At 46.1% G+C, this 14,045-nt stretch overlaps 1 protein-coding gene across 1 annotated transcript in view; it reads left to right on the forward strand.

The window, feature by feature from the left end:
* Nucleotides 1-14,045, forward strand: part of plxna2 (plexin A2) — a 172,015-nt gene that overhangs the window by 45,803 nt on the left and 112,167 nt on the right. Inside the window, exon 3 of the mRNA XM_030055804.1 lies at nt 2,719-2,853. Within this exon, the coding sequence (XP_029911664.1) occupies nt 2,719-2,853 (135 nt within the window). The remainder of the gene's footprint in view (nt 1-2,718; nt 2,854-14,045) is intronic.

A 14,045-nucleotide genomic window follows, 5' to 3' on the forward strand; every position in this document is an offset into this window, starting at 1 on the left:
GGGGACCAGGTTAGGTCAGGCCAAGGCAGGGACGGCTCTCTCGGGCCCCTCGGGTTGGTTCAGTGGACGGGTCTTCCTGAAATACAGGGGCAGTGATACTCTCAGAGGAGCCCGGGGTTAGGAATGCAACCTGTTAGCAGCTCTCTCACCCAGCCTGATAAATAATGCAGGGTCAAATGTGGCAGAGAGGGGGATTTCTAAGTGTGAGTACCTGAGAGAGCGGGCTAAAGGTTGAAGTAAGGTGATGCTGAGGAAATGGATGCTTTGGGGCTGAGAGATGCTTACTCAGGTGTTAGATACTGTAGGCTGTTAGAATGGAAGCATGGGACTGAGTGAGCGAGTGTGGTAAAGGGATGGGGTTTTTGACAGAATTATTTTTGGTCCAGTAAGCATTGGCTTCTCCATTTACTTGCCTAGGGTTTTCTTTTTCTCCTTTTCTTTTTTTCTGTCTCATTCGCCCACCCAGAGTCGAGTCTGCAAAGTACTTCACATTCTGACAGTGCCCTGGGAGATGTTCAGCTACCCCACCTCACACACACACGCTCACACACACATTTTCCTCGCTTGCTCACTGATTTTGTGTGCAAGTGTGTGTGTGAATGCACACACATTGTAAGGTTTACAGCTACTGTAGAAAAGCAGCTTCTTAATGTGAAAAGCAGCTGTATGTGGGTGTGTTTGTGTGTGTGTGTGTGTGTAAGAGGGTGTGAGTATGTGAGTGTGCGCCGAAGGATTGTGTGGGAGCTTTCGGAGTGGTTGAGTGTCAATAATGTTGATTCCATTATCTCCGCGTGAGCCATAAGCCTAAGCCTAAGCAGGGAAAAAAAAAAAAAAAAAGATGGACGTAGAAAAGATAGAAGAAACAGAGACAGAAACAGACACAGAGAGAGTTATGGGCGCCTGGAGAGGGGGAAGGCTATTCATTCTTTATCTCCTTATGTACATCTCTGATTAAATGTGCTTACTTGACAGGCGTGTTAACTGTTTAGTCCCTGCTTGGTCTTGGTGTGCATTCGGAGTGTGTGTCGGAGGGTTACAGTGTGTTAACAAGGAGAAACAAAGATGATATCCTCCGCCCGGAAAGTCAAGGTTTTGTTCTGTGACACCCTCCAGGGCAGCCATGCGTACGCCTTTGTGTGTTCATGTGTGTCTGTGTTTCTTGCCAAATGTGAATTTAGAGGCCCCTGGGTAGTGGTTTTGTTTGTGTGTCTGTGTATATGTGTGTGTGTGGGTGTGTGTGTGAGAAAGAGAGAGAGAGAGAGTGTGATAGCAATCTGATTCAGATGAACTGCAGGCGTGCAGGGGGAAGGTCGGGTTATCTAGTGATCCCTAGTGGCAGCCCTGCTAGGACACATATCACCGCATGACAGACCGTCCCTGTGGGGGCACGCTCTCACACACACACACACACACACACACACACGCGCACACACACAGTTAACAGAAGAGTGCAGGGCCTGGTCTGGCCATGCGCCGACATGCTTTATGGATGAACATATTTGCTGAGGTCTCCCTCCACACTGCAGTGTCAGTAACCAGATGAAGACTGGCACAGCCCCCACATCCTGCCTCTCTCCTCCTACATATGGTTTCCACATATGTGCTCTTCTCTATGTTTGCGTTCGCCTGCCAAGGTTAGACGTAGGTCAGCCATGGGAGACTCAACCGCTTTGAGCTCTGCTCCTCAATTTTGCCGCCCGCTGTCGTGTACCCAAGCTAACCCTCAAACTTTGAAGCCGAAGCTCAAGGGGGCTCGGAGCGAACTCATTTCACCTCGCTTCCATTTGACCCTCCCACAGTTTGACATGCACACACACACACACACACACACATACACACACGCATAGTCTTGCGCTGGTGTGCTCTCACTCACACACCCACCCATCCTCCCAGTAGATCTTTTGACAGACATATGACCTTGACTTTCCCCTCTGTGATGTTTTATAGAGAGTCTGACTGCTCTTTGCTGCTGTCACCGTCTGAATAGATAGATGAATGGTTGGGTGGGGTGTAGGGAGGGAGGAAGGGATGGACAGATGATAGAGCCATCAGCTTTCATGTGAGGAGGAGGGCTCGGTGGCATGTGACATCACGGAGCCATCTCTCACACCCGGCGTCAGCGAGCCCGACTGCCACTCGAGATTTACGGCCGGTGTTATGTATGTGGCCGATGGGATGTGATGCATAAAGAGGAGACAGAGGGCTGTCATTGGCCCATCTGGGTCAGGGAGTGTTGCAAACGTCATATAATAAGTCACGGGAATGGTTTTCCACTGTTGTTTTAGCGAGGTGGTCTACGCCTCAAGTTCAAAGCTTCCCTCGGGGTATACATTAAACCTCAGAGGGACGAGGAAAAGAAAATAGAGCTAAGGTTTCAAAATGACCCAGCTCTAATAATATTAGCAAATAATTCTTAGCAGTTGTTTTAACCTACAGCAAAGCAGACGGATGGGAACTTGTAGACATTCGCAATAAAGTATCTGGAAATCAATTTGTCACGTTTCTCTGCGATTTTCAGCTCATCTTACACTCTCTGAATTGTCCTTATTCAGAAACCCCCGCCAAGTGATTAATGCTAATCATAGAATGCTTTGCAAACATTATCTGACCCACGTCTGTCTTTCCCGTCAATCATTTTTTTTCTCTTTTCCCGTTGCTGCAGTCAAACTGATATAAATAGCAGTCGCTGACCTGCTTGTGTGTGTGTGTGTTTCTCAGATACGTGTCGACGGGCCTCCTCACGGTGGGGTCCAGTATGAGACGATATCAGTCATCAAGGACGGCAGCCCCGTCCTCCGCGACATGGCCTTCTCCCTGGACCGCAACTACCTCTACGTCATGTCCGAGAGACAGGTAGGTAGACATGTTCATGCACACACGCACACACACACACACACACTCAGCACTCTCACAAGTTTTGTGATGCAGCAGAGCTTCGAGAGGGTGTGTGCTTGTGTTTGATTTTGCAAAGTAGCTGTGTGTGTGTGTGTGTGTGTGTGAGTGCTCCGCTGGGGCCCGTGATGGCCCACCTCTCACCATCACCAGCACCACCACCCTCTGTTAGCTATAAATAACCTGCGTGGCACAGCGGGGGACTTTGTGACAGCATCTGATAATGAAGGAGAACAATGAGGGCAGGGAGAAAGAAAGAAATAGAGAGACAAGGAAGAAGGCGAGGCGTGGATGAGAGAGTGAGCGAGCGAGAGGCGGAGAGATGAAGGGCACTTGCCGGCTGGCTGGCTGGATGAGGCAGAGGATGGGAGGGAGAGGAAGAGTGATGAGGGAAAGAGGGACAGCTGGAGGAGTGTATAACGGAGAGAGAACGAGGAGAGACAGTGGGGAGAAAAAAAAAAAAAAAAAAAGGAGAGGCAGAGTGCAAGGTCACCCTTTCGCACTTCTAATGAAGTGACACAGCATGGCAGGGCGGGTGGGGAGCAGCCGATAGCCATCAACGCAGCTGACATATTAAGTAGGCGGCGGCCGGGGAGGCGAGGGGAGACACGGGGAAACGGGAACGCGATGGCGGAGAGAAAGAGAAAGAGAGAGAGGGAAAGAGAGGTGGAGAGAAGATGAGAGGAGAGCGGGGTCAGGGTGGAAACGAGGAGAGAAGGGGAGGAGAGGTGAGAGAGGAGCAGCAGCAGGGGAGCGTGGCAGCGCAGCAACCCCAGAGACAGACGGCGTGCTAGGCTGTCAGTGTGAGGTGATAGATTGCCATCCTCTCTCCTTATCTCTGCTTTTAACACACTCAACAACTGGCTGTCCAGGGCTCACAGGTTAGGCACTGTGGTGGGCGGGCGCAGTGGGAAGGAGTTATTTTGACAGTAGTGGCCATCGCCGGGAGTGGGGAAGAGCAGCAAACAGATTTAATCTACCTTAGAGTGTGTGTGTGTGTGTGTGTGTATTCTTTTTATACTTAGCATCTGTCATTCACACATCTCACTGTGTTTATTATTACTATTTCTGAGAATTAAAAATAGAAATCAAGTGAGCAAGTGAAAACTATCTCACTGCTAGTTGCACGTTTGACAGCTGTTGAGTGTCTCATCAAATCAAATCATGGAAGGAAATCACCAGTGATAGCTCACTACTACAAGTACAAGTCACATACTGTAGGAGTTAAAATGATTTCTTTTACTGCACAGACATGATCAAAGAGGTTTAGTGAAGACATGGTTAACATTTGATTTTGTTAAATGGTTAACATATAAGTGATCGCACTTTGAAAAGTCAACTTTCAAAATTTGGTTTTGTGTCCAGGCACTTTCATGCTAGTGCATCACAGCTGGTCCTGACTGACTCCCCTAAACAATCACTGAAATCCTCCCTATCAGGGCAGCTTTCAGCATTTTTGGGGGTTTTGATGGGGTAAAAGTGCTGTCCTGAACTCCTGAGGCATTTGCGAGTTATCTTTTGAGAATCGAGTTGCATGTGTCATTCTTTACCACATCATAGCAAGGTGGGCTGCCCTACCCTTAGAAACTGCATAGTCTACCTGTAACTAGGGAGCCTTAATTTAGCAGGTGTTGCTATTGTCGGCTGTGTTCATTCAATTTAAAGGCCTCGACTTCCAAATTAAGTTTATTTACAAGACATCATGAACATTGCTGATGATATGAGACTTCAGTAACTGAGCTTGCTGCTGCTAACACATGCTTAGCAAAGCGTACCATGGTGACAGTATTACTTACTATATTACTTAGATTTGCTGACAATTATTACTTACATCAACATCAGAAAACCAGCAGATTTAACTGAAATGAGAGCTCTTGTAGCTATACAAATGTGCCCACAAGGACTTTGTACTGTCAAAAAATGTGAAATGGAAAAGCAACCTTTCAATGCAAATGCCTTGAAAAGCAGCGAGAGTGCTAAGTCACCCTGGGACAACACTCTAATTTGCCACATTCATGGACAAATGCGGTGCTTGTCTGTAGCCTGACATCACTGCAAAGGATGGCATACGTTCTGCAAGTGGAGAAGGTTTTGTATTGAGTGTAAAGTCATTTTCCCTTATTTATCAAATCCTTTATTTCTGCTTAGGCCGCAGATGAAACAAGCTTTTGATGTTGGGCTCATAACTCCTAGACATCTGAATGAGAAGTGATGTTGGTGAATATCATTAGTATTCAGCTTGTATAGTGTTCTGTCTTGCTCTCAAGGGGCTCGGGAGGGTGGATGCAATAGTCTCACACACACACACGCACGCACACACACACATACACATACTCTCTCACACCTCCTTTGAGTTGTTGCCCTGCGTGTTCAAGGGTACTGCTCGATAGTCACAGTTGACAGAGTAACTGGATTGGGATTCAGTGCAGCCAAATGCACATTTCAGTGATTTTCTTCTTAAAAATTCTCAAAATCATCTTAAAACTGAAGTCACAGACTTTCTGAAGATTTCGTACCATTAAAACAAGATTCAATTTTTACACATGGACAGCTCTGTCTCAAAGCTGTAATCCAGAGAACAGCAATCTAATCTGTGGTGTCATCGAGCCCCAGACTCTCAGCCTGTCTTCACAGACATGAAATGGCACGCTAACCCTGTGGATTCTGAGCATCTCTGAAGCGCAAACCAAAGCCATTTCCCCAGAAAATTATCCTTGGCACTGCCATGTTGGCTTCGGCATCTGTATCCTGTACATTATCAGGTGAGCAGCTGTGTGTTTCCAGCTTTGGGAGAGACTCATTCATTTTCACAAATCTAAATGGAACTGCCCAAGGTATAATAGATATTGTGTGCAGTCGGGTTTAGAGTAACCTCTTTCCACTGTGTAGGATGAATATAGAGAGAAAGTGATGTGGCTTTTGGGGGTTTATTTTCTTCTTTCTTTTTATCTAAATGTGAAAAGATTCTCACCTTGAAGTCACTTTGCGACATATTATATGCAACGGGATCCACCCTATGTTCTCAGGGCCCTGTGTTCCCAAAGTCCTTTGTTCCCTGATCCTATATTCCCTCAATGTAATGACAAAAAGTTTCCTCCATATACTTTCTTCAAACTGAAATCGGCCCCGTGCTTCTTCAACCCCATGCTCCCCCAACATAAAAGTGATCATTTCCATACCTCTGTTATATGGTATATAAAAAAATGCATAATGTGATAGTACAAACTCACTTTTTTATTAACATTTACAAAGCTGGAATTAGCATTGACGTGAGCAACATTAACCATATATGTGAAATAAAACATTACCAACACGCACAATCCACAAACCAGTTTGAAGATGGTTTTTGGGGGGAAAAAATTGCCTTTAGGGAAGACAGGCAAATGCTCCCATATGCACTTTTTTTACCACGTTTTTTGCAACTTTTTTTGCAAATTACTGCGGGCCAAAATATCGACCCGGGTCATGGGTTCCATAATGTGTCTTGAATTAACAGTTTATTAGCAGTATTCGTCAGTGAATTCCAGTAGCACTATCCATTGTATTGCACACAGTGGGATTATTTAGCCTTCAAACCAACACCCTACAGCAGACATTCAGCGGAAATCATCTATTTGACCAGTTTCTTATCATTAGAGTATGTGTAACCTACAGCCAGCCTCAGAGGCAAACGTCCAGCATGTCATGAGATCCAGCTTGTCTGAGCCCTCCTTGTTCCCTTGCCTCACCCTTCAAGGGTGAGATTGCAGGCCAAGCACATGGTGATAGGAGACGGCAAGAACAAAGAAGGGATGATATCAAACAGAAAGCAGGGCAGATTTGGCTCCAGTTGCGTTTCCTTCTCCGAATAACAATGAGGCCCTGTGTGCCTGGCGCAGTGGGGAAGAGAGAGGACGGAGAGAGAGCAGAAGAGAGACACTGACATAGAGTGAGAGGAGCGAGAAAGAGAGAGAGTAATGTTTGACGAGTGAGGCTACACTCTAGGATCTGGGCTCTCTCTCTCTCTCCAGCAGCTTTCCAGCCCTCCATCACATCCGTCTGTGTGTGTTGTGGCAAGGCTGAGAAACGTGGGATGTGCGGGACACTCGTAAACACAAACAGACGGGCACCTCCATAGACACACACACACGCACACACACACAAAAGCACACACTCCGTCAGTTCGTATTTGCATAGGTACCGGCATTCTGCACTGCCTTTCACAATCACATGTACACTCACACAAAAAGACTATAATTACACACACATGCAAACACCAGTCTCCCATTCAGTATTCAAATTGCGTCTCCATAAAGCTCTCAGAGACTTTTCATCTCGCCTCCTTCTCTCACACACGTATATAGATTACACCTAATGCATATGCATAGATCCTCTTCAGTTGCCTCACTCTTACACATTCAGCACATTCCCTCCGATTTCTCTCTCCGCGTCTGTCTCATTGATAGAAAGCTGACTTTCTGCACTCGTCCTTTCTCTCATTTATGTTTCTCGCCCGTAGCAGACACCATCACTCATTCACCCCCCCAAACACATATAAACGGCTCCCTGTTTCATATTCGATCCATGGTGCTGCCATCTTAAACTGTGCTTTGTTTAGTAGATGTAATGACAATAGCATCCACCATATTAATGATGTGGTGAGATTGGCCCAATGCGAGGCAGCGCAGTGGAACTGATGAAAAGACCTGGCTCACTGACTTCTCTTCTCCAGGAGCGCTTTGTGCGGGTGTGTGTGTGTGTGTGTGTGTGTGTGCCTTGCTGTAGGGTGCTGTATCATTTCTGACAGACCTGAAATACACAGCAGCAGGTTTTCATCTCAAGATTTATCTTCAGACATCTGTGTCTATCCAGCATGGTGCCTCTCTTACAGCCTTAGTGTGAATTCATCCGGCTTTGTCTTGACTTAGAAACTTAAAAAAAAAAAAAAAAAAAACGTGCTTGTTGCATCATCGCCGGATTGTCGTAGAGCTTGCGCTTTGTAGTCCTTTGTGTTCAAAGTGTCCCTGCACAGCCTGTGCGATTGTGCAGATCCATTGTGTGGATTTCTGCCAAATCACATGTTTGAGTCATGTTGGGTGTGACGTGTACGTGTTTGTGTGTGTGTGTGAGCGCACTGCTATATTTAGACCAATAATCCAGCGATTTGGGTGCTCGGATGGGTAGCGGTGCCGCAGGCGAACACAGCGATGGAGAGAAAAAGGTCAGAGCTGTTTTAGGAGATTCAGCTGAGCTGCCTCCTAGACACGTCCTAGACTCCCTCACTCTCCTCTCTCTCTCTCTGTCTTTATCTCTTCCTCTGCGTCAAGCGAAATGTCCTGAAATGTCTTACATTCCAGAAACACCTCACTGCGTTAAATATTGCATCAAAAGGTGTAGATTTCAAACTGAATACGGCATCTTGTAGTGCCATAACAAAGCTCACATAAGGTTTAACTTCTGCGAAGGTTCCATCACATGGTGAAACACATGTGGCTCTAACCTGTAATCTGCAATCTATCATCAATATACCAAACACTGCTGGTAGTAATAAGTCCACAACAATTCCAGTAGAGGCTATAATCAAACAGGTAGAAAGTGTATTCATGTGTGAACAGCAGCAGAGCTAAACCACTGGTGTTGTTGCCAGCTCATACAAATTCAGTGTGTTGGATCTGCATGAGCATTTGGCCTGGCCTCGTCCCCACTGGCTAGAGTCACTCTCTCTCTCTCATTCATAACCTCCCTCCACTCTTTTTTTTTCTCCCTCACCACTATGTTTTTTTTCACCACTGAGACAAATGTTCCTATCCTGGGTACGGAAAAAGGCCATAGTAGGCGGTTCAAGGCTCACTTCTGTTAATGCAGTGTGTGTGTGTGTGTGTGTGTGTGTGTGTGTGTGTACTGTATGTGTTTGGGGGAAATGGGGTTCAGGACAAAAGAGCGCCGAACAAGCACTCGTCACACTGTGACCCACACCGGGCCGCAAGTGGCGCCTGTTCCCTTTGTTGTCGGTTTATCAACACAATGCAGCGGAGTGGGATAAATTGCCACAACTGCTCTGCTATCGAACGGGGTCTTTTGGGATGGATTATCAACATTTTGATGAGGCCTTTTCATTCCCATTGTGGCTGTTGTGGCTGCTGGCTCTCAGCGGTGGGGAAGGCACTCATCGCACACCGTTGAGAATCAGTGACTGCATTATGCCCGGCTGCTTTGGTCAGTGGCCATTACGCTGAGCCCGAGTTATAATGTATTATTCATGGAGAACAATCAAGATTTCACATGTGACAGGGTTTTGATGTGATACAGCACCTGTGGAGTGGCCTTCGTTCTGTGTAAAAAAGGCTGTCCCAAAACACACAATTATAAAGAACAAAAAAAATCACCTAAATTATTTGCATGGCAAATGAATGCAAAGCGTCTATGTAATTTAGCCTAAAGGAAAGAGCCAGGTGTTGACTTTATAATGTTGCCTGATGGTTTTTTGTAATGTTTTATGGCCACGGCTCAAGAGTACATAAAGACCTTAAGGGACCTAATAGTTTTCCCAGTGAAATAGCAGCCCTTTAATTCCCAGCTCTTTATAAGGATAAGTGTGACATTCTTGCTAGCATGACCAACTGAGGGATACTGAGCTGGCTCGTAAAACAGACTCGTCTTTCATAGACAGACACACAGTCTTTTCCCCTATAGAGGCGTTCAGCCATGTGCTGCTGTCACTCTCCAGTACACTCTTGGCTCTTTAGCAAACATTAAACCCCCCCAATCTCCAATCCCCATACGCCATCCTTCCTGCCTCACCCAGCTCCATGTATGGAACGGCAACATTACAGCTCACAGATCATCAGAAAAGAAAAGAAGACCTCTTTTTTTTCAAGCTTGGCAATTTCTCCCAGGTGCTCAGCTGTGAAATTTAAAATCCATGCATGGATTCTTTCCTCTTCTTTTTTTTTTTTTTTTTTTTACCTTTTTTTAAGGCCCCTTTTCTACCCCCACTTCCTCCAAACTCCCCCACCCCCGGAGTTTTCTTGTTCTCATCCCTCCTTCCCCTTATCCCTCCAAACCTTTGTTTGGCTGGTGTGGAGAGATTGGGAGGAAATGGGTTCAGTGGTTATCAAGACTGGGGGAAATGGGATTCATTCACACCTTGTACAGGCTTAGATTGGCTGACATGCCACTGGCTCATCATAATGCAGGACTTTGGTACGCACGACACGCTGATTCCATGTGTTAATGGGCATGGGGCGCTGGATGGCTTGTGGCCAGGCCCTCCACTATGCGCCGTAGGTGTGTCATAGCAGGTTCAGTTCATTTAGAGACATAAGGAAAGCGACTACCAGCGGTGTTACTGGAGAGCCTTTTGTTTCCCAGGTTTACTGTTTACACCTTAGACAAGGAGCAGATTGGACTGGCTCATAGCCAGGGAGCTAGTTCAGTCAGGCGCTTTAGTGCTTGAGTTTGTGTGGTGTGTTGATTCTTGTAAAAGGCCTCACTCTCATTTTAAAGATGGAATGTGCAAAATTGTCAAGCATTGATTTAAGCAAAGACCCTTAACTAACAAATAACATAGACTAACCATGTAATCTATCAGTGCGGCCGATGATGGTGCTTATTCTACTTTTTTCACAAGTCTAAACGCTCCCCCCTTTATGACCCTTGGCAGCTGAATGTAACTTTTACAATGTGTTTTGGAGCTTACTGGAAGACGCTTGCCACCCTAGCCTTCTAGGAGAGGAACAATAATCTGCACCAAGGTGGAGCAACAATAACAGAACAAATAAAGTCAAAATGATTAGTGCTTTGTGTCTGGATGTTTGTTAGTGTGCTGTCAGAGCTGAGTGGCCAAGGGCTTTCTAGCTTCCACAGCCTCAGTGAGCGTTGCCCTGCCTCTCCCTCGACCCTGCACTGACCTCAGGCCAGTCGTGTTAGATCGCAGCTGTTTTAAGCCAGAAAGAGAACAAGACGAGGGCTTTGACCGCTGACCCCGATCTCTGCGTTTCTCACCAATCACTGTCCACCAGTGTCACTCGGACAAAGAGTCCCGTTAACTTGACTCCTCGCCATTAGAGCACTGAGGACAATCAAGTGGCTGCTTTCAGGATGAAAGAGCATTCAGTGGAATGTGTTCAATTCAGTCAGAGGTTCTGTAAAGTCGCAGAGTCTTTTCACTCACTCTCAAGTCTTTTTTCCCACAATCCCATTTCTCACACAACTGAGGTTCAAAAACCAGAATGCAGAATATTCTCCTCGCTTACCTCTGAATACGAAATGCCTGTCTGTCTCCCATAGGGTGTAAGATATCTTCTTTCTTTCATAAGTTCATGAATACTCCCTTATTCCCCAGTTGTATCCATGATTGGGGTTTGGGAGGGGGTATCCATGATTGGAGGTAGAGCCATGTGGATTTGAGTGAAGACGTACACGGCTAACTTGGGTCTTTGATTGAGGTCAGAATGGGTTTTCGCTACATGGCACAATGGACGCTGCAGACAGCTCGGTATATGCCTGCAACCATGAAATCTATCCCTCTGTTTATATGGAAGAAGAGGCCTGGACAAAGGCGCTCTGTCATCCATGAGCAAACCATTATGGTTCACACCATGTGTCGATGCATTCACCGCACATCTGCATCCCACCCCTCCCTGATAGGGGGCCCCCGATGAGAGGGGAGCGATGTCCACAGCTTACTAGTATCTGTCTGTTTACGACAGACCTCAGCAACAGACAAACATCTCCGGGACGGGCCTGCCATCAGTCAGAGAGCAGACACTGGACTTGATAGATTGGCCATCATGCTTTATCTGTGATGTTAGCTCGACAACAGGGTCAGTTTGGCAGCCGAAGGGGTGAGAGCCAGGGAATCAATCGCAGGACAGCTTCCTTACCCAGGTGCTCCGGGACTGGGGGCTGGGGTGGTGTGGGTTGTGGCTGGAGCTTGGGCTTGGGAACTTGGGCTTAGACCCTCCACTGCCTCTCTGACAGCTTTACTTGATATTGACACCTGGACAAATTAGGATAAATGCCCCTGTCAATACGCACGTCCAATGTTATTGATGAGGCCATTTAGCTTTTCATTCTGGAGAAACCACTTTCATCTCTGTCCCACTTGTCTCGCTCCCCTAATCTGGCAAGTGTGTGTGTGAGTGTGTGTGTGTGTGTGTGTGTGTGTGTGCGTGTGTGTGTGTGTGTGTGTGTGTGTGTGTGTGTGTGTGTGTGTGTGTGTGTGTGCAGAGGTGGAAGTAATTTCAGTGCAATTAAACTAGTAGTTTAACTACATTTTGTTGTACCTTGAGGGTAGCTCAGCTAAATTCAAATTTGGATATTGTTGTTAGTCATTCATTACTTTTCAATTTCGGCAGAGTTAAACAGAGCAAGTACCAACTATTTTTAGTTATAACATAAAATAAGAGCGTTTCGTTTTCATCCTTTTCGATTTTCATTTTATTATTACCTTTTTATCACTCGCTCTCAGGTCTGGATTCAAGTTTCTTTGGCTGGCTACCACATCATTTATTTATTTTTTTTTTAATCCTGACCACTGCAAAGGACAGACATTGCACTCTCACTGTAATAAACTCAATGCATTAATCTACCAGTGGCATTTTCTTTTGAAATTATGTGATTTTGTACATGAAATTAAAGATGGAGATATGATGCATTTTTACCAGTAGTTCGAACTTTAGTCAGCAATCAACAACAGATTTCTCTTAGTTCTAGCTGATATGTGTGCACATGTGTGTGTGCCCATATGTGCATAAGCCCTCTTTTCTACCTGGGTGGATGAAAGGTGTATGCATGTGTTTGTTGACTTCCATACTCTGTATATGTGGCTTCATGCATGTGGCCTCTGTATGTATATATCGGCTGCCTCTCTGTGTTGTGAGGTCAGGGGTTGCAGGAAGTTCAAGGGTTGACTGAGGCTGTTCATCAAATCGGAGGGGTCATTCAGCGGGTCAACTCGGGACGCCCCCTCAGTTTATCATGTTTTTATAGCCTCCATCTACTTGACCACTACTAGTCAGCTTTTCCTTTCTTGTGATGACCGATATGAGTGTGCCTTTCCCTTTCAGCCATGTCCTAGCGATGTTTTACATGTCTGAATGTCGAGCTCTGTTTGCTCCCTCTGCACTTGCCCGCCTAACAAAGGCGCCTCATTTGCATTAGTCCCTGAGCAGGCATTGTTAATTGACTTAAGCCTGGATTAGTGTTAATCAGGTTTTGTGCCCTGGAACCATTGGCCAATCCTAACCTCATTATTTGATAGCAGCACACGTCCTGTCAGCCCCCATCAAGCCGTTAATTAATAGAAGCCTGCTCACCCAGGACCATGCCTGGCTCCCCCCCCACCCATTTTTCCTTCCATCGCCCCTATCCATCCACTCCTCCTTGCTCTTATTTTCCCCCTTCACACCCTCGTCAGGTCAATACATAATGCATTAGCTGTGATTTTAATGCTCTGATTGAACTTTTAAAGGTTAGCCAACTGTGCTATTGTCAGTAAACAAGCACAGTGTAGTTTGACCTCTGCTCCAGGTGAGATGCTCGCTAAATGGACTCAGTAGTTTCAAGTCTAGCATGAATGGACTTCAAGAGCCAAAGGTTAGATCCTGTGGTGGGTTTGTCTGTATGCATGATCGTGTGTGTGTGTGCCTGTAGCCTCCATGTCTGGATACCTGATTTAGCCTCACAGCCCCCCCCCCCTCCCTCTCCCATCCCACCCCCGCACACCTCTGGGAGCCTCTCACTGGCCCACTGACATATAATGGGATAATGAGGAAGAGGATACCTGATCCCCAGACTCTGACACCTCTGTCTCTTGCTGCCTGTACTCCATCACCCAGAGTTTGCTGTTACCCTGCTGACTTCCCCTTCTTGGAAATGAATCCCTTTTTCTGTTATATGTGCTCGGCATCAGAGCACACATAAAAGATTCTTAAAAAAAAAAGATTCATGGTGGATGAAGGTGGAAGTGGAGATCATGGGAGTGAGATTCCAGAAATGACCTGATTGCATCGTTCACTTCATAAATGCAGCTTGTAAATATTTTGAATTCACAGGTAAACAGAAAACAGAGCGGATGTGGTCATTTTTCGTCAGAAAATTGCTATTCTAAGTACCTTGAGTAGGAAACCTGCCCTTGAACTCGTTTAAAGCCCCCAATTATCCAGAAACAG

Source organism: Myripristis murdjan, chromosome 7 (genome assembly GCF_902150065.1).
Source record: "Myripristis murdjan chromosome 7, fMyrMur1.1, whole genome shotgun sequence".
NCBI lineage: Eukaryota > Metazoa > Chordata > Actinopteri > Holocentriformes > Holocentridae > Myripristis > Myripristis murdjan.